We start from the raw sequence: 21,294 nt of genomic DNA, 5'->3' as shown, positions 1-21,294 counted from the left end.
GATTTCTCCACAGCAGCAGTGATAGAAATGGCCAGGAGGGATATATAGGAATCAGAAACTAAATTTTCTGACCATGTTGGCTTGCATCTTACCATTCTGCTCATTAAAGTTCAAAACTTTCTTCTAAGCGACACTTCCATCAGAGGAAGGCTTCAGGTTTGCTGAGTGGTGTGGTAGGACGCAAACCATTAGGTCTTAGAATTCTTATGAGGATGACATTGGGAAGGAAGGGAATTCCTTGCAAAAAGGTAAAGCTAAAATAACTTTTCATCTACAGTGTGCCATTTATCATCTCTTTTAAACAATTCATCTCTTGATTCTGTGATTTCATAGCATGTAAAGAAATAAGTCATAGCTGTAGCTTTGTTTGGCATTGCTGCTCTATATATTATCTATGTTTTAAGTATAGGTTTGTTGTAATTATTGAGAATAAACTGACAATACAGTTTGGTGTAGTGGTTAATTGTGCAGATTCTTATATGGGAGAACCGGGTTTGATTCCCTACTCCTCCACTTACAGCTGCTGGAATGGGCTTGGGTCAACCATAGCTCTTGCAAGAGTTGTCCTTGAAAGGGAGCTGCTGTGAGAGTTCTCTCAGCCCAACTCATCTCACAGGGTGTCTGTTGTGGGGGAAAAAGGTATAGGAAATTGTAAGCCGCTCTGAGTCTCTGATTCAGAGAGAAGGGTGGGGTATAAATCTGCAGTCTTCTTCTTCATCTTCTTCATATTTCTCCTCCAGCTAATGCATATGAGAAATTCTGAGGTTTTTTCCTCGCTATAATCCTTCTTCTTTCATTAATATTCAATTTTCAACTCATTCTCATTATTTCCTTTGAGCTTTATACACAGAAAGATCCTCCAACTTTGATTAATTGATATTTGGCTCAAATCATTACTTTAGCTTGTGTATTTTGGTTATCAGAACCGGATCTACATGTTTTTTGAGGGGGGGGCAAAATAAAAAAAATGGCGCCCCCTTATAGGCCATTCTATCTTATAGTCCTATAGAATATAATGGGCTCCATACCCAATTTGGCACCCCCCCTCCTTCGGCACCTGGGGCAAATACCCCCCCCCCCCCCCCCCTAGATCTGGCCCTGTTGGTTATGCTCTTTAACTGTATAATTTTCTCCTGTATTTTTTAATTATTGCTTTGCATATTGCTATTTATGTTCTGGTTTCAAATAACATTTTAAAACTTTTTTTAAAAAAGAAAGAAATTCTGAGTCTTATATTATTTTTACAATTTCAGGGTGGTTTTAGCACTAGAAATGAAATGTGCCTGTCCTATCTTCTGTATTATCCAAGAATAAATCTTACCAGATGTGCAAGCATTCCAGACATTATGGAACAACTTCAGTTTATTGGTGTGAAAGAAATATATAGACCAGTAAGGTAAGTGGGATAGATATAGTGCCTGGGGTACATAATAATAATAATAATAATAATAATAATAATAATAATAATAATAATAATAATAATAATAATAATAATAATAATAATATTTTATTTTTATATCCCGCCCTCCCCGCTAGGCGGGCTCAGGGCGGCTAACAGACACGGGAGTCTCATGATTCACATTAAACAATAATAGACATGGGAGTCCCGTGATTCATAAAACATAACAACTTAAACATTAATTACAATAAATTATTTAAAATACATAAAAACATATAAACATATAAGATATAAAAAATAGGTGCTAAAATGATGTATTTAAGATGGCTAAGTGTCTATTCATTCATTAATCAGGTTCCGTCTTAGTTGCCACATGGTGACTCAAATGCTAACTGAAAAAGAAATGTTTTGCAAGCCCTGCGGAATTGGTTCAGGTCCCGCAGGGCTCGCACCATCTCTGGGAGGTCGTTCCACCAGCGAGGGGCTATCACCGAGAAGGCCTGCTCCCTAGTGGCCTTCAACCTAACTTCTCTTGGCCCAGGGATTGTTAATAAGTTCTGAGAACCAGTACATGGTACTGCGGTGCTAAAAAGCTAGTATGTCCTTGGATATCAATCACTGCGGTCCTTGAATATTACTTACTGGCTGCATTTCTATTAAACAGCATTTAAAAGCTATTCACAGAAACAAATCCCATATGCCTCAAGAGACAGCAGAGCAGCATTTCCTGAATGTGAGAAAGTCATATACATCCTTTCAATTTCTACATGACCTCCACCACAGTTGCATATACAGGGAATGGAATCTGGGAATGGAAGAAGATGATTTTAAAACATACCTGTTGCGTCTTTGTGATGCTATAAGAGGAAAGGCATACCTCTGAAACAAAAGGGGAGTTAACTTTTTTTTAAAAAAAATGACAGCTGGGGATTTAGAGAACTTAATAGACATATTGGTATAACGTTATAACAATATGTCAATTGCTATTTTTCCCAAGCCCTCGGGTGCTAGGGGAATGGCTGCCACTGAGTACTGAAAAAGGAAAAATAAAGAGAAATCTGCTTACAAAAGCCCTGTTGTTTCTGTGCTGTATTTTCAAACACAGCAGCAATGGAGAAACCACAGAAGCCCTTTCCCATGGGGGTAAACTCCAGTGTCTCTAATAAGAAGGACTGGGAAATGATGTGAAAGTGTGTTAGGGGTCCCAACCCTCCCGCCCTGGTGGGGGACCCCAGGATTTCCACCCTCTTCTCCCGCTCCCCCCAAAAATGGAAGCGGGGGGAGAAGGGGGAAACAGCAACCCTACCCCAAGCCATTCCTCAGGAAACGGTGCGGGAGGGAGCCCCTCTTGCTCCTCCTGAGGAGACCCTACCACCAGGCACAGGCTGTGCCTCGAGCACAGCACGGCCCGGGCACCTGCTTGGCTGGCTCCTCCCCCCCTCCGCGCCCTGCTGCGCTCCAAGGCCCCGCCAGCCACAAAGGGCAACCCCCCCTTTCCTTCCCCCCAGGCCAGCCGGAGGGGCGCTCAGGAGCCCACTGGCCTCTCGATCAAGAAGGCCCCAAAAAGCAAGGAGGGAAGGGGACGGGAGGGAGGGAGCCTTCGCGGTGGGGGCGGGGGAGGCCAATGTGCAGGAGCTCCGGATCGGAGAAGGGCAGCACACAAACACACACGGCCCAGCAGGAGTGCCCCTGCCCAGCGCGCCGCCAAAGAGGCAGTCCCTCTCTCTCTTCCCGAGGAGTCCCTGCCAGTTTGGTGTAGTGGTTAAGTGTGTGGATCTCTTAAGTGTAAGGGTCTCTGTTGTGGGGGAGGAAGGGAAAGGCGATTGTGAGCTGCTTTGAGACTCTTCGGAGTGGAGCGCAGCCAGCCACGGGAGAGGGCGGCTCCCACTTCTCCTCAAGACCAGCCAGAGGGGGGCGCTCTGGAGGGCGAACCCAAATGGCAAAGAGGGCAGGGGACGGGAGGGAGGGAGCTGTCGGGGGTGGGGGGAAGGCGAAGGCGCCAGAGCTTGGGAGAAGCGCAGCAGCCCCCATCCTAGCGCGCTCCCAACCCCTTCCCTGGGCAGCCCCCCCTCTCTCCTCCTGAGGAGACCCTACCGCCAGGCAGAGCCTCTTCCTTGCTGGCAGCACGGCTGGCTGGATCCTGATGCCCCCTCCCCAAGACTCCACCCCGAAGGTCTCCGACGGCCCGCCCTTGAATGTTGCCAAGCCCAGCCAGGCAAGTGATTGGCCCCGCTCCCCTTCGCCCGCTCCCTTCCCTTCCCTCCCTCCCCTGGAAACTAAACAATCTTTTCTGCCTCTTGAAAGACTCTTCTACATATTAAGAACGCCTGGATTTTCTTAGTGACCTTCCTTGGGGAGTCCAAAAGAAGGTTTTGTCCGTGGGTGCAAAGTTACCATGATAACACCAAATTCATAAAAAGAAAAACCATATTTAAAATGTAAGGTGATGAATATGGAAAGGGGGGGAAGGGAAGTGAGCAAAATGTTGCTAACTACAAGGCAAATCATAGAGAATTGATCCACGGGTATCTGGGGCTCAGGGGGGGGGGCTGTTTTTTGAGGTAGAGGCACCAAATTTTCAGTATAGCATCTAGTGCCTCTCCCCAAAATAACCCCCAAGTTTCAAAAAGATTGGACCAGGGGGTCCAATTCTATGAGCCCCAAAAGAAGGTGCCTCTATCCTTCATTATTTCCTATGGAAGGGAGGAATTGAAAAAGTGTGCCATCCCTTTAAATGCGAGGACCAAAACTCCCTTTGGAGTTCAATTATGTTTGTCACAGCCTTGATCTTGGCTCCACCCCTAATGTCTCCTGGCTCCACCCCCAAAGTCTCCTGGCTCCACTCCTAAAGTCCCCAGATATTTCTTAAATTGGACTTGGCAACCCTAAAGTGTGTGTGTGTATGTGTGTGTGTAAAGTGTTGCTGTCAAGTCACAGCTGACTTATGGTGACCCCATAGGGTTTTCAAGGCAAGTGAGAAGCAGGGTTTTTCAGGGCAACATCTTTCTTGGTAGTCTCCTATCCAAGTACCAACCCTGCTTAGCTTTTGAAATTGACAAGAACAAGCTATACTATACCATTCCACATCTCGGAAAAAAAATTATGTAAAATTAAATTAATGAATGTACTTTCACACAGTGTGGCAAAAATGTTCCGAATGGGTTGGAATGTTCAAAAGGCAAAGTGAAAGGTTTATTCATTCCAGGCCTAAACTCCCTACTAACGATACAGCTGGCCCATTTGCTTTCATACTTAGCAATAGCTGCAGCACATAGGAAGGCCCCCAATAAGCCCATGGCATCATCCCACAAGCAAGTAGCTGTTACAAACAAATCTTGTGGCTCCTGACACTACATTGGGATGTTAGAAGCCATGCAAATGTCACTTCCTGGTGTGTGTGGTTTTTTTTAATTCCTGAGCTATTGCTGTGGCAGCAATGAGGTCAAAATAGAAGCTCTACCATGAAACGTCCTCACAATAAGACCTACCTGCTGCTCTCACTGTAAGGTAGCAGGTGGAGAAAAGGAAGGGGTGACATGGAGGCTATGAGTGACTGAGAGATGGACCACAGAGAAGCCTGAACTTTATTTTATTTATTTATTTACTTTCCATTTATATCCCGCCCATTCCAAATGGACTCAGGGCAACTAACAATCAAATAAAAACCAACAGCTCAATTTAAAATATAAAACAATAAGACAGTCAATTATAATTTAAAACAGAGTATTGGTGCTATACAGAGTATACAATTTATCTGTTGGTGGTCCTTCTGGTGGAGTTGCCCAGTAGCATAAAAGTGGCAGCCTTCTCCCCTAGTTGTTATAGGCCTGTTTAAAAAGTTCAGTTTTACAAGCTCTGCAGAATTGGGAGAGATCCCGCAGAGCTCTTATGGCCTCAGGGAGCGCATTCCACAGCATTGGTGTTGCCACTGAGAAGGCCCTGGCCTGTGTAAAGCCCAGTCTGGCCTCCCTTGGTCCAGGGATGGACAATAGATTTTTAGTTCCTGAACGCAGTGCTCTCTGGGGAACATATGGGGAAAGGCGGTCCCTTAGATAGACAGATCCTCAGCAATATAGGGCTTTAAAGGTCAATACCAGCACTTTGAAACAGACTCAGAACACAATAGGCAGCCAGTGCAGCTCTTTCAGCACTGGTTGAATGTGCTCCCATCTCAGGAGTCCCATTAACAACCGTGTAGCAGCATTCTGCACTAGCTGTAGTCTTTGAGTCAGAGTCAAGGGCAGCCCCATGTAGAGGGCATTACAGTAGTCTATTCTCAAAGTGACCGTAGCATGGATCACCATTGCTAAGTCGCAGTGCTCGAGAAAATGGGCCAACTGTCATACCCACCACAGATGGAAAAAGGTGGACTTGACAGTGGTTGCTACCTGGGCCTCCATAGACAAGGAGGACTCCAGGAGCACTCCCAGGTTCTTGACCTTTGGGGCCGAAATTAATGACACTCCATCAAAAGCCGGCAAGGGGATCCCTTCCTGGGCCACTGCGGCTCAGACAGAGAACCTCCTTCTTCATCGGATTCAACTTCAGTCGAGTCAGCCTGAGCCAAGATGTCACGGCTTGTAATGCCAGGTCTAAGTTGTCTGGGACGTAGCCAGATCGGCCACCCATCAATAGATAGAGCTGGGTGTCATCCACATATTGGTAACACCCCAGCCCAAACCTCCTGACAATCTGGGCAAGGGGGCGCATGTAGATGTTAAATAACATCGGGGACAGAACTGCCCCTTGCGGCACACCACATATGAGTGGGTGCCTCTGGAACGATTCTTCCCCTATCACCACCCTTTGTCCCTGACCTTGGAGGAAAGAGGCCAGTCATTGCAAGGCAGACCCCCGAATCCCCACATTGGCAAGGCAGCTAGACAGTAGCTGGTGGTCAACTGTGTCAAATGTGGCTGTCAGATCTAACAACAACACTGCTGAGCCGCCTCGATCCAGATGTCGCAGGAGGTCATCCATGAGGGCAACCAAAACTGTCTCCATCCCATGGCCTGGATGAAAGCCGGACTGGAATGGATCCAGTGCAAAAGTGTCATCCAGGAATCCTTGTAACCGAGTCGCCATAGCCCGCTCTATAACCTTACCCAAAAAGGGTAGGTTCGACACCAGCCGATAGTTCGGCCGGGTCTGCAGTTGACTTTTTTAAGAGGGGGCGTAACACAGCCTTTTTGAAATAGGTTTGCAAATAAAATAATTTCTTTCATTACTTTTTAAAGAAACCATTTTTCCCAAACCCCATTCTTAGTCAAGTTGTGGAGAGCTTAGTCCATCACTACTGGTATGTAACAGTTTTCTCAGCAACTGAAACATTCAGAATGGTAAAAAAAATTGTCCTAAGCTACAGCACTGAGAAGAGAGGGAAGGCGGAAATTAGGTTAAGTAAATGAAGGCATTAAGCCTAGTGATGCCTCTTTAAATGCTTAAAATGTTGAAGCTTTCACATGTAGGATAATGGCTTACAGAAATGAGGCTAAGATTATTTTTGTCCCTGGAGCTCTGTGCTACTCAGTGATTAACACATCATTCTACACATTATTTTAGGGCAGGCATCCTCAGAGTACAATACTTGCAGCCTCTATTTGGCTGACATTTTATAATCTTTCCTGACAGCAAGAGAAAACACGTTCTGATGTAAAGCTTGCAAATTTATCTTTCTGATCACAGAAAATATGCTAATGAAGGTTGTGCTGTCTTGAGTGTGCATTCATAATGATGGACAGAAAGATGTATATTTGGCCTGGGGAAAAGTAATTGTTTTGGCTGGGCCAAAAATTCAAAATGTGGAGGTTTTCTTTAAATAAAATTGTAATTAAGTGAAGAGTCTTGTCTTGGAAGAACTAGTCCAGAACGGGTCCAGAGAAGGGCAATAAAAATGGTGAGGGGTCTGGAGACCAAATCCTATGAAGAAAGTTTGAAGGAGCTGGGAATGTTTAGCCTGGAGAGGAGGCAGCTGAGAGGTGATATGATCACCACCTTCAAGTACTTGAAGGGTTGTCATATAGAGGATGGTGTGGAATTGTTGCCACAGAAAGTAGGACCAGAACCAATGGGATGAAATTAAATCCAAAGAGTTTCCAGCTCATTATTAGGAAGAACTTTCTGACAGAGCGGATCCTCAGTGGGTAGGGATGTGCAAAAAAAAAAAAAAATTGGTAGTACACGGATTCGGAAATATACAGGGGGAAAAAATACGGAATCCCATATATTTCTGAATTCCGTAGCCGGAATAGCCGCATATACGATAGATGCTCGGCTATTTCCGAATATACGGCCCCATTATACCCTATGGGCCATTGAAATCAATGGCAAATAGGGTATATTTGAAGCCGCCTGGAGGGGAGGGGGTTTGAGGGAGAGCCCCCAAATTTGCAGGGGACTCTCCCCTACATACCCCCCAAGTCCCAAAAAGATTGGGCCAGGGGGTCCAATTCTTGGGGCACCCAAAGCCAAACCTAACTTCACACCAGAGAATCTCTATAGGACCCAAATGCACTATATACATCTATCTACTCTATGAACCCTGCCACACAAAACACAATCTGCTCAAGATCTGCTCTGCAGACCTGGCTGCAGCAAACCCAGATGCCAGCTCTCCAGCCCTGCCCCAAAGAACGCGGGGAGAGCTGGCCAAGCACAACAAGCATGCTGGCTCTGGGTCTCTCACCCTGGTGCCAGCTTCCCTGCCACAAAACACACAATCTACAGATGCCAGCTCTCCAGCCCTGCCCCAAACAACACGGGGAGAGCTGGCCAAGCACAACAAGCCTGCTGGTTCTGGGTCTCTCACCCAGGTGCCAGCTTCCCTGTCACAGAACACACAATCTACAGATGCCAGCTCTCCAGTCCTGCCCCAAACAACATGGGGAGAGCTGGGCAAGCACAAGCCTGCTGGTTCTGGGTCTCTCACCCAGGTGCCAGCTTCCCCCCCCCCCAAAAAAAACCCAGAACCAAGAAAGGGACAACAGGAGAAAGCCAAGAAACTCAACTGTTAAAAAAGTGGCCTTTTAAACAATGAAAATTAAGCTAAACAGCCCCCCCAAGAACCAGAAGAGAAAAGGAACAACAGCAGCACAACACAGCAGCAACAAATCAAACACAGAATCCATTTAAAACAGTAAAAAACCCTTAACTTTTAACAATACAGGAACTTTACCAACCCCTCCCCCCAAAAGAAAGCCTTCACCCTAACCCCAAGAAATCCAAGCCACCCAAATCAGAAAAAGTAAAAGGACACTGCACTTTTAAAAGTTCTCTCACTAAAGTAAGATACAAGCAAATTGGAAAAAAAACCCCACCCCAGGCCCCCTCCCCCAGCAGAACCCCCTAACCCCAAATAAGCTACCCACTACCCAAATCTGGATAAGTACAGGGACTTAAAAGTCCTTTTACCAACTAAAATAAAAACAAGAACCCCAAGACTGTCTTACCTTAGACGTCTTCTCTACTCCAGGCAAGTCTGGTAAGGCTGAGAGAGAGCAGCAGCAGCTGAGGCCAAGGGCCAGCACAGCACAATCTCTCTCTCACACCAACACACACCAACACAGCAGCAGTGGAGGAGTCCAGCCAGGCAGACTCCTTAAAAAGGTTCTCTGGCCCTAAAGAGAGCAGTTTCAAAAAATAGCACTGCTCTGTGATTGGCCAGACAACAGTGCTTACTTGGATACCCAAGTAAGCAAAAGATCAAAAGAACAACAATGTTGCTGATGGCTGGGGGATCAGCTACACAACAGCCCTGCAAAGCATGCATTTGCAATGCATTTTGCAAAGGCATGCTTTGGATTGGCTGCTGGGGCTCCTCTTCCCCCTCCCCTCCCTCCCTGATCCCAGGGAGGCTATGGGAGAGGCGGGAAAAGGCTACTAAAGGCGGGAAAGGAGGCAAGCAGCTCCCCTGAGGCTGCAGAAGCCCCTTTCCTGCCTTTTCCATGGATTTTCGTATACTTCCGAATATCTATACTTGGCTCCCGCATAATGGGCCCCAATTGGATTCGGCTGTATGCGATTCCGTATACAGCCGAATCAGGGGTGATTCAGCAGTTGATTCGGTTCGGTCGAACCGAATGCATACCCCTAGTGGTGGGCTCTCCTTTCTTGGAGGTTTTTAAACAGAGGCTGGATCGCCATCAGACAGCAATGCTGATCCTATGAATTTAGGGGGAGGTATTTGTGAGTTTCCTGCATTGTGCAGGGGGTTGGACTAGGTGACCCTGGAGGTCCCTTCCAACTCTATGATTCTAGTCCAAAATTTTTGTTTGTGAGTTACACTTGATAATATATGGCATTGCTTTGACTTCATTTGATTTTTGAAGGAATTGTCTCCTATGAAATTCATTTGCACATTCCAGTATTTTATTTTTATTTTATTTTATTGGATTTATATCCCGATTCCCACCCTCCCCACAAGTGGGCTCATATATAATTAGCTATCATTTGAATTGATACAATTCTTCACACAATGCTTAATCGGAACTCACTTTCATAAGATACGGTGCTGGTCTCTACTGTAAGTGCCTTTTAAAGGAGATTAGACAACTCCATGCCCTGAACTGGATAGCCTAGGCTAGCCCAATTTGCCAGACCTCAGAAGCTAAGCAGAGTCAGCCCTGGGTGTAGCATTTGAATGAGAGACCACCAAGGAAGTCCAGGGTTGCTATGCAGAGGAATACAATAGCAAATGATTTCTGAATGTCTCTTGCCTTGAAAACCCCACAGTGTCACCATATGTCAACTGTGATGGCACTTTCTACCACCAGCAGATAAATTCATGGTGGAAAGATCTATTAATAGGAAATCATTCAATCAAGATGGCTGAATTTTCCTCCCTTCCATTTCAAAATTGTTCCATGTATGCATTCTGCCCTGTATTTCATCTGTGGGGTGGGGATAGTGATTTAGTTGTGTATGCTGTATTGTTCACCCTGACATGCTTGCTAATATTTGAATCAGATCCACATTATACTGAGATATATATAGAAAGATATGCTGACCATTTCATATTTTCTGGGCACATGTCTTCCAGTCAAACTGGTGGTGTTTTAACATTTTCAAAGCATCTTTTGTTACATTTAATTTAGTGTAATGTCAGTGATCTTCTTCGTGGTCTCTGTGTTTCACACTGTTGGGACGATTGACGCCTGCGTCGACCCCGACAGTGATCTAAAGCTTCTAGTTCTTTCTGCATCTTCCTACTGGGCATGCCCAGGGACTCCAGTGTGCATGTCTAGAGGAGGGCACCATTATCCCGCCAGTTTCCTTCTGACTGAGCTTGCAACAGGCCTAATTTCCCTGGACTCCCGTCAGTGATCTCTCCGTTCACGTTTTCCCCTAAAAATGAATAAATAAATAAAATTGTTAGTTGTTTCTCTGACCCTGTTTGTTATTTTATCTCCCAGTTCTCCCCCTTCCACCACCCCTCCAGGCCTCCCGGCTCATGTAGGGCTGTTTTAAGCGTTGTTCCCATTGCGGGAGCAAGCTCACGCCGGCAGATGGCCACTCCCTTTGCTTGCCCTGTTTAGGGGAGTTGCACAGAACAGACATCTGTCACCATTGCCTCAAGTTCAGCAAACAGACCAGGAAGAATCAGGCTGCCTGTCTTCAGACTGCACTCCTCACCTCTGCCCTTACACCACAGAGAGCGGTAGAAAAACAGCCCGACATGGAAAAATCAATGGTGTCGGCGGTAGCTACTTCCCGCCTAAATACGTCATCAAAGGCTTCGATGTCGGTATTGACCCTGACAAATCTCGGTACTGGGGCTACAATGCCAAAACGACCACTAACATTGTCCCAGTCATCTTCAGCCTCGCCAGCCAAGAAGCAGAAAAAGGACAAACACAGATCTAAGGACGACAGACCTGCTCGATCCTCCAGTAAGAGACCACACAGTCCATCCAGTAGGTCTTGACACGGGCCATCGACACCCACTCCGGACCTGTCTTTTTCGGTGTTGGTGCCATCACCCATTCTGCAGACACCGATGAGGCAGGAGGACTTCCCGGAGGGGGGACAAGACATGGGGGCAGACTCCGTAGCAGTCGACACAGACCAGATCAACCTCAGGCAGCCAAGCAACCCTAATTCCAACTCAGCGTCGGACAGCAGACCTTCCACGCTGAGAAGTGATCCAGTAGACCTGGACCCCCCTAAGCACCCTGAAGAGCAGCCGGTCAGATATCCAGATGAACCTCGTGCGCCACTCAATCTGTACCGACCTCCAGATCCATACAGACCGTATCCACCTTCAGAGCCATACCGATGGTCTCCGATGCCCCCGATGCAGCAGTGGGACCAGAGACCTTGGGGCTATCCATATGGACCTACCCCCCATCCTACCCATGGGGACCTCCCAGGGACTGGGACATGTGTTCGGTCTTGACTAGACCACGTTCTCCAAGACCCAAGGCACCCAAAAGGAAACCAGAAGAGGAACTGTTGGTACCGAAGCTGAAACACCCGTCTCCTCAGTTGGATTTGGGGAAATTGGTGCTGGAGGAAGACCCTTTATCATTGGACCAGGGATCGAGATCTGAGCAGTCAGACTTTTCACCTAAAGAACCAACACCATCCATCCTGCTAACCGAGGATGCCCCAATATCACCATCAGAGGACATGAAGTTGGTTAAAAGGATGACTTTCAATAGTGCAACCACAACCAGAGATTACAGATCTGGTATATGACATTGTCCAAAAGGACACTTCCACAGCCGTGGCACTGCTGTTGACTTCAGTTCTACTGCAGGCTGCCAAGACTACCTGGGACAAGTCAGCATCTACTACTGTATCCTCTAGAAGACTGGATCATATGTACAAGATACAGGAGAAGGCGGTGGAATTCCTTTTCTGTCACCCCAAGCCTAATTCCCTGGCAGTGACTTCTTCATCTAGGGGCAAACATGCCTCATCCATGCCGGTGGACAAAAAGGGAAAGAAACTGGACGCTTTTGGATGCAAGTTTTATTCCACTGCAGCCCTTGGAATCAAAAATGCTAATTATCTAGCATGCTTCAGCAGATACCAATACACCCTCTGGGACCAGTTTTCTGAAATCCTACCTTCTCTACCCGCGGATACCCAAAGTAAGGTCAAGAAGATACAGAAGGAGGGCATGGCGGTGGCAAAACAACAAGTCAATTCAGTTAAACATAACCTGGACACTTTTGCTAAGACACTAACATCTGCTGTTGCCCTGCGTAGACATTCATGGCTCAGATCCGCATCCCTCAACCCTGACATGAAGTCCACCATAAAAGACCTTCCCTTCGATGGGGCTGGTCTCTTCCACTCCACTACAGATACGGTACTCCAAGACATAGATAAAAGCATAAAGGCATCTCGCAACTTAAGTGTCTCATCTACTTCTAAACAGTATAAGCAGGATTCGTGGCCCAGACCATGGTCCAGAAGAGGATCAGCACACAACTCACCAGAGGGATCCTGGCGTTTGAGGTCTTACTTGTCATCCCAACGCCCATCCTTCCAGCGAAAGACTAAATTCCATCCTCAGTCGCAGCAGCAGCAGAATAGAGGCACGTCCTCAAAAACCCCCAAGCAGGGACTTTGTCTCCGAGATAGTGCCACTCCAATCGTCTTCTATCCGCCTCTTCCCTTTCCTTACGTCATGGCAGAGTATCACAAGTGATACATGGGTCCTTTCCATAATACAGCATGGATATGCGATAGAGTTCATCAAACTACCCTCGGACTCCAGAGTGGTCGTCACCCCCCCCCAACCCCACCCTCATTCAGGAAGTCACATCACTACTGAGCAAGAGAGCAATAGAGCCGGTGCCCCCCCATCAAATTAGCAGGGGTTTCTATTAGAGATACTTCACGGTACCCAAAAGGGATGGGGGGCCTGCAGCCCATCCTGGACCTGAGGGCACTCAACAACTTCATTCTCACCAAAAAATTCCATATGACTACACCATTGCATATCCTACCTCTTCTTCAAGCAAACTCCTGGATGGCTACCATCGACCTCCAGGATGCATATTTCCATTTCAGCATACACCCAGATCACAGGAGATACCTGAGATTTGCAATTGGTCAGGACCATTATCAGTATACAGCCCTTCCATTTGGCATATGCGCTGCACCCAGAGTCTTCAAGAAGTCCATGGCGGTGGTAGCTGCTCACCTCAGGCTACAAGGGATAATCGTCTTCCCGTACATAGACGATTGGTTCTTAGTAGCCAAGTCAGAGCCACGACTAAGGGAAAGTGTTGACACTATCCTGATGCTCCTCCACCATCTAGGACTACAAGTCAATTACAAAAAGTCCCATCTCATTCCCTCACAATCAGTGCACTTCATCGGGGCTCTCCTGGACTCCAGGGCAACACGAGCCTTCCTCCCACAGGAAAGAGCGAAGGAACTAAGCAGGACAGCAATGGAGGTCTTATGGACAAGATCAGTTCCAGTCATTCGGCTGCAGAGGCAGCTACCATGTCGGTGATACCCTTTGCCCGGCTAAGAATGCGGCCAATACAGCTGTAGTTTCTGCAACATTTCAAACCCATGAGACACTCTCAAAGAATGATCATGAAGATCCCTATATCTCTTGTTTTTAATCTGAGGTGGTGGACAGTGGAAGCCAACCTTACGGGTGGTGCCCCGTTTCAAAAACCAAGCCCATTGGAGACGGTGACTACAGACGCGTCTCTGGAGGGATGGGGGGCCCATCTCCGGATTATGTCAGTGGAAGCATTATGGGAACCCAATCTCACGCAGTGCCACATCAGCTTCCTGGAGCTGATGGCCATCTGGCTTGCTTCCTTCCAGCCCTGCAGGGAAAAGCAGTAACGGTTCAGATGGACAACGCCACCGCTCTCAGTTACATAAACAGACAGGGAGGGACAGTATCCAGGAGCCTATGTGGGCTGGCATTGCAAATTTGGGACTGGTGTATCCTTCATGGGATATATGTCATAGCTGTGCACATCGCAGGAGACCTCAATGTGCAGGCAGACTTCCTCAGCCATGGGGGAGCGACCCTCCATGAGTGGGTGCTCAACAGAAGATTCCTGGATCCAGTGTTGCACGAATGGGGGAGCCCACAAGTGGATGTCTTCGCCATGAGAGTGAACAAAAAGTGTCCTCTGTTCTGCACTCGCAGTGGTAGTGATCCGAAGTTGCTAGGCGATGGACTCCTCATTGCTTGGACAGAACATTTCCTATATATGTTCCCACCAATCCCATTGATAAATCGGGTGGTGCACAGACGGATTGCAGAGGAGGTTCATTGCATCATCATAACACCATGGCGGCCACGCCAGCCATGGTTTCCAATGCTCCTACACTTGAGCAGGAACAGGTACATCCACTTCCCTCAAGCCCACGACATCCTGACGGACCAAGAGGGGTTGGTGCTCCATCATGACACTCTGCATCTGAAGCTCACGGCATGGCTGGTTCACTGACACCATTCTGAGTGCTGAGATCGGGGTCTCAGAACCTCCTTACAATCCCTGGGCCAAAGGAGGCCCGTCTGAAAGTGACCAGAGACAGGGCCTTTTCGATTGCAGCCCCCTGTTGGTGGAACCAGCTCCCGGAGGAGGTGAGGGCCCTGCGGAACCTTGAACAGTTCCGCAGGGCCTGTAAAACAGCCCTCTTCCGGTTGGCATATAATTAATTGATACCGGGATGCCTGAAAAATTAAACTTGAACATCAGAATATCGAACACTGGAATACTTGAAGGACTGAGTCAACGAAAAGGTAGCATAGTGCATATTGATGTGAGTTTTATGTATTTTATGTATTTTATTGTATAATTATTAATGTATTTTAAACTGATTTTGTTAGCTTTTGGAATTGTAAGCCGCCCTGAGCCCGCCTTGGTGGGGTAGGGCGGGATATAAAATAAATAAATAAATAAATTCTCTTCTGAGGTACAGGACATCCTCACCAACAGCAGGAAGCCGTTGACCAGGGCATCATACCTGTATATACCTGAGTTTTCATAGGGAGATTGAACTGTGGGCCATGGATTGTTCCCTGCAATCTGTCTTTGAATTCCTACTATCGCTAAGGCAAAAGGGTCTATCCCATTCCTCTGTCAAAGTCTACTTATCAGCAGTGTCAGCATTCCACAACCCTGTTGATGGTGGTTCAGTGTTTTCCCATCCAGACTGTAAGCGCTTTATGAAGAGATCGGTATATATGTATCCACCAGAGCCAAAAACCTCCATGCCTTGGGACTTGCAACTGGTTCTTACTATGCTCATACACAAGCCCTTTGAGCCGATGGCCACATGTAGCCTACATCTTCTGTCATGGAAAACGGCGCTGCTGGTATCTGTAAGCTCAGCTAGGAAATGGTGAACTATGTGCGCTCCGCCATGACCCACCTTTCCTTACTTTCCATGCAGAGGGGGTCACTTTGAGGCCTGACGTCACATTTCTTCCTAAGGTGGTTTCCTTCTTCCATCTTCAGTCAGTTAGCCACTTTCCCACCTTCTTTTCGAATCCTAAGACCGAGGCAGATAGGAGGTGGCATTCTTTGGATGTTAGACGACTGCTCTTGTTCTATTTGACCAGGACTAAACCCTTCAGGTCATCCAGCCATCTTTTTGTATCTTATGCACAGGATAAGAAGGGAGCTGCGATCTCAGTACAGAGGCTCTCCAAATGGATTGTCGAGACAATTAAACTGTGCTAAGCCTTGGCTAAGAGACCTCTTTCTGGCCCAGTGAGGGCACATTCCACTAGAGTGATGGCTGCATCGACGACATTCTTACAGGGAGTTCCACTGTAGGACATATGCAACACTGCTTCGTGGGCTTCTCCCAACTCCTTTGTCAGACATTATGCTCTGGATACCCATGCCAAGCAAAGAGCCATAGTGGGTCGGTCGTTCTGTCGTCTACTCAATAAGAAAGTCTGGCAGCACCCTCCTCCTGATAAGACCTAGCTTGCTACTCTCCCAACAGTGTGAAGCACAGAGACCACGAAGAAGATAAACAGGTTGCTTACCTGTAACTGTTGATCTTCGAGTGGTCATCTGTACATTCACACTACCCAGCCTCCTTCCCCTCGGCTGTCAGTCTTCTTATATCTGGTTGGTTAGCAGTAAGAAGGAAACTGGCGGGATAATGGTGCCCTCCGCTGGACATGTGCAGTGGAGTCCCTGGGCATGCCCAGTTGGAGGATGCAGAAAGAACTGGAAGCTTTAGATCACCGTCGGGGTCGGTGCAGGCGCTGATCGTCCCAACAGTGTGAATGCACAGATGACCACTCGAAGATCATCAGTTACAGGTAAGCAAGCCTTCCTGCTACACAGGGCTCATAAGGTAGGGAAACCTTGCCCACATAGTCCCATACCCTGACAACTAGTGTTCCTGAATTGCTTACAGGGCTTAATTTGTTGTGAGAAAGTATCACAAGAACCTTGTAGTACTGGGACTTAGCCCTTGGGAGCTGTGAGGTAACAATGACTAGAATTTTTGACTAAGAACACTGTAAATTTCTCATCATAGGCAAGAATCCATTTTTCTCTTTCCTTACCCCCCTTTTAAAAAGCTAACTTTCTAAGCATCTCTCTTTGTACAGTAATATAGACCTGAACCATATTTAGGTTTGCAACAGCAAATCAGATACACAGTAAAACACAAACATCTATATTGAGCCCTATCTATTAACTTTTAAAAGTCGGAACAATCAGAGACACCATGATATGATTAAAAAAAAGTCCAGTGCTTTAATGTGTACCATTGCTTAAGGTGATGGCCTAGGTAAACAGGAAAAACTCACAAATGAATTGAACAGGAAGCTGCAGCAGAAGCACTGTATACATGTTCATCGGCATACTAAAAACTTAATACAAGAATTTCAGAAATAGCAGAGATGTTTTTATTTTCAAATTCAGGACTTGGCCATTTATTATCAAGAGCCCAAAACAATACAAAAATCTCTCTTTCGTGGATGCAATGAATAAGTTTAAATGGACCAGAGAACAAGGTCTCTCCTACAATAACTTTGTTCTTAAGCTGCCAGTGAATGTAAGATGTTCTAAGACTGATAATGCTGAGTGGACGGTAAGTTTAAGCCTTATTATGTTTGAATGTCCAACTGCGTAGATCAGGGCCCTCCAATCTTGTTGAACCTGTGAGCACTTTTATAATTTTAAGAATAGGGAATGGGCACCACCACAAAATGGCTGCAATGGAGGGCAGGGCCCAATCAAAAATGGCTGCACTTGGATCCTGGGGCCAATCACAAAATGTTGGGAAGCTGAAAGCTGAGCAGCCTCCTGCTATGAAATTAGTTGTTTCTACATTCTCTACAAAGAGAAGGATGAAAGCCACAACTGGCTTTTTGCTTTGGAAGAAGAAGCAAATGAGCACCTTGAAACACATTGGTGAGCACCATGATGCCTAAGGGTGCCACACTGGAGACCACTGGTATAGACTGTAGACTTATTCTAAACGTATTTTCAAGCTGTAAACACAGAGTCATATCATCATGAGTTGTAGCACCCCAGTCAAGCTGCATTCATTAGAATCAGACCAAAACCATGTAATTCAGCATTCTGTTTCCAAGAGCAGCAAGAGAAATTACTCAAGAGTTCACAAAGACCATTATTGGAATACCTGGCCTGAGCTGTTTGCCTGCTGAATCTTGTCACTGGAGAGGTTCACCCATTCCAAGGACTAAGCCCCTACTACTGTTACAACTGCCCCCTTTGCTCTTCTGATTCACGATAAGTACAGCACATACAGGAAGGTCTCCATTAAGCCCTTGTGCTACCATAGCAGCATCCCATGTGCAAGGGCTGTTGGAAATGTAGTTCCCATGGCTGCTGACATCACAATAGGTTTTCAGAAATGGAAAGAATTGAATCACTGTACCACACTGGTTCTCAATAGTTATCAAATTAAGCTATTTTTTAGTAGTCAGTATACAACATATATATATATGTGTGTGTGTGTGTGTGTGTGTATATATATATATATATATATATATATATATATATACACACACACACACACACACAACATAGGGGATTTGGTTAAGATTTGATCAATCAATTTCCAAGCTCATAGTCTTAGTTCTTGATGCAAGTGTCTGTCACAAGAGAAGGAAGACACAGCAATCATAGAATGGTTCTTCAGGAAGAGTGTGTAGCTAAGCAATGAGTAGACCATGGCATTGGCTTAAATTGTGCCAAAGTTCTCAGTATCTGTTTTCAGTAGTTAATTCAGGAATGCTGTATACAGTGGTTTGCTGGAGGACTCCAAGCTACTGCCATGGAATGAGGAAGAATATCTTACAGTCTTATTGGACACTGTCAAGAGACAGTGACAGAGGTCCCATGGTTAATTCAGCACTGTATAGGTATATTGCTACTGAGAGAGTAGCAGTTCGGACATGGGACACTAGGTGCTGCTTGTACAATGTTACAGTAGCAAACCTGGGGCCTCTGCCACCATATCATATAACACATGGTCCCTTTCCTTGTCTTCTGGGATCTGCAAACCACTCCAAGAGCTACTCCCAGTATTTAAGTACAAGTAGATAAATATGAGTCCGAGTAAGCAGAATTTATCCCCACTAGGGTGTGCAAAAAAATTCATTTTTTTCCTGATTTAGGTCTTACGGACCCAAAAAAATATCAGTATTCCCAAATATCAGTATTGGTATTGTATTGGTAAATATCCAAGAAACCCAAATTTATTCAGCTCCATTATACCCTATGGGAACCATCCCCATGGGGTATAATGGAGAATCTTCTAACCAAAGTAATGCACTTGGATAGACAACTCTTCTAGAAATTATGCACTAGGTCCCATGGTCCTAGATTTGATCCCACCTCCAATAATATCTGGCATACAAATGTTATAAAACTGAAAAAGAGCCAACCCTAGGAAAGCTTATCCCTAGAATCCATGTGGATCAGGAAACCATAGTGGGAGGGGAAAAGGGGGTGAAATTACCCTTTCCTCCTTCTCCATTCTTCAGAGTTGCACTGACAGAAGAGGAGATTTTATCCTCTTTCCCTCCTCACATGCCTGCTGCAGTCTCAGGAATAAACTTTCCTGAGACTGGAAAGTATTGCTGAAGGGACTTAATATAGAAAATATCCATGATTACCAGTTTCCCAACACTGTTCAGATCAGTTAGTAAACTCAGTACAGTGTGAAATATTAGTTTTTAAACCTGCATGCTGTTAGATCAAATGCAGAGGATCATTTTATTTCATTTTAACTTTCAGATACAAGGAATGACGGCAGTGCCACATGAAATAGAAAGACCATATGTGACAGAACCAGTTCTATGTAGTTCATCTGCCTGTTTAAGCCATAATCTATTTTTAGTGCTCTTGGTTGCTCTGTACATCTCAACCACTACTCGAAGGAATAGTGGGCCCTTTGTATTATAATTCTGATTGGTCTCACGTATGTTCTCTGTGCCATGTTGTTACATTTGCACTGTTATTCTTGTAGATTTATTTTTTTACATAATAATAGACTATTTTATTTGCTAGTTTGAAATAGCATTCACTCTGTTTGAAAAAGGGGGGAACTTTTTAAAATGTACAGTATTTTATGTACAGAAGGTACACAGGTTTGCAATATATAATCTAAAATGATTCAAAGCATTTCATTTAATTCATCTTGGCACTTCACTTTGTGACTCCAAAGGTTGGTCTGTATTTGAATACCATTGTAATAAACTAAATTTTATTTACATAATGTTAATCACCCTGGAGTCTGTTGTGTTATTTTGCTTCTGGTCTTGGGACTCTGGCAAGTTATGATAGTGATTGACTGTAGTGCTGGGTGGATCCTGAAAGCCTTGTTTTGTCATGTCAACTAGCCATGGGAGATTATGTAGGTCACAGATGTAGCAAACAGATCAACCAGCTCATGTAATTTTGATTCAACCAGTCATGATGAGCAAGGATTGAAATTTGCACATGGTTGTCTTCACACCAAGTAACCCAGCTACTTCATTCAGAGCAAACATACTGAAATGACACTGGCTAGTTAGTTCAGAGAGCCCTATGGCGCAGAGTGGTAAAGCTGCAGTACTGCAGTCTGAACTCTCTGCTCACGATCTGCGTTCGATCCCAGCAGAAGCTGGGTTCAGGTAGCCAGCTCCAGGTTGACTCAACCTTCCATCCTTCCAAGGTCAGTAAAATGAGTAGCCAGCCTGCTGGGGGGTGGAAAGTGTAGATGACTGGGGAAGGCAATGGCAAACCACCTTGTAAAAAAAGTCTGCTGTGAAAACGTTGTGATGCGACATCTCCCCAGAGTCAAAAATGACTGGTGCTTGCACAGGGGACTACCTTTATCTTTTTAGTTAGTTCAGACACTGTGAAACAACTTCCACCTCACTTCCTTCCAAAAGTAGCAGGGATTTTTAAAGCATCCACACAAAGTCATCCTTCTCTTGCTGTTCTCCTTCCATCACTTTCTGGGATGTTTCCATCCTTTGTTCCAATGTTTCTGAAACCTGCTTGATGTTTCTGGAAACATCAGAGCAAAGAGAATTTGCCCTTAGTGTGGGTGGGAACCTGGCTATTTCTTCATCTCCCTGCCGATATCCAATACCATTTCCCCTTCCTAGTCTCTCATAGCTGTTATTTTCCCTCCCTCCTGCCAGTGCCAGACTTTTTGCCCTTTCTTTTGAACCAGTACCTATCACTGAAAGAGTAAAAAAAGCTCTCTGGCAAATAGGGGCACCTGAAAGAGACATATTCCCATGGCAAGCTAAACATAAGTGCCACAGTCCTGTTGCTATCAAGCATGCTGTTATGTTTATGAGATAAAAAGAAACCAGCAAAACGATATTTTGAGACAAACTGCTGTTGTAGTGACCAGTGCCGTCTTACAGATCACACATCTTCACTGATATAAATGGAAAGTCTGATATAGCA

At 45.7% G+C, this 21,294-nt stretch overlaps 1 protein-coding gene across 1 annotated transcript in view; it reads left to right on the top strand.

Annotated features, from left to right (window-relative positions):
• Positions 1–20,113, top strand: part of MOXD1 (monooxygenase DBH like 1) — an 85,399-nt gene extending 65,286 nt beyond the window's left edge. Inside the window, exons 10-12 of the mRNA XM_060239499.1 lie at positions 1,254–1,396; positions 17,281–17,449; positions 19,627–20,113. Of these exons, the coding sequence (XP_060095482.1) occupies positions 1,254–1,396; positions 17,281–17,449; positions 19,627–19,794 (480 nt within the window). The 3' untranslated portion in view covers positions 19,795–20,113. The remainder of the gene's footprint in view (positions 1–1,253; positions 1,397–17,280; positions 17,450–19,626) is intronic.
• Positions 20,114–21,294: the final 1,181 nt, after the last annotated feature.

This window comes from Heteronotia binoei, chromosome 1 (genome assembly GCF_032191835.1).
Source record: "Heteronotia binoei isolate CCM8104 ecotype False Entrance Well chromosome 1, APGP_CSIRO_Hbin_v1, whole genome shotgun sequence".
NCBI classification, from domain to species: domain Eukaryota; kingdom Metazoa; phylum Chordata; class Lepidosauria; order Squamata; family Gekkonidae; genus Heteronotia; species Heteronotia binoei.
Note: the sequence above shows the minus strand (reverse complement) of the source record. Positions and strands in the feature narration are given on the sequence as shown.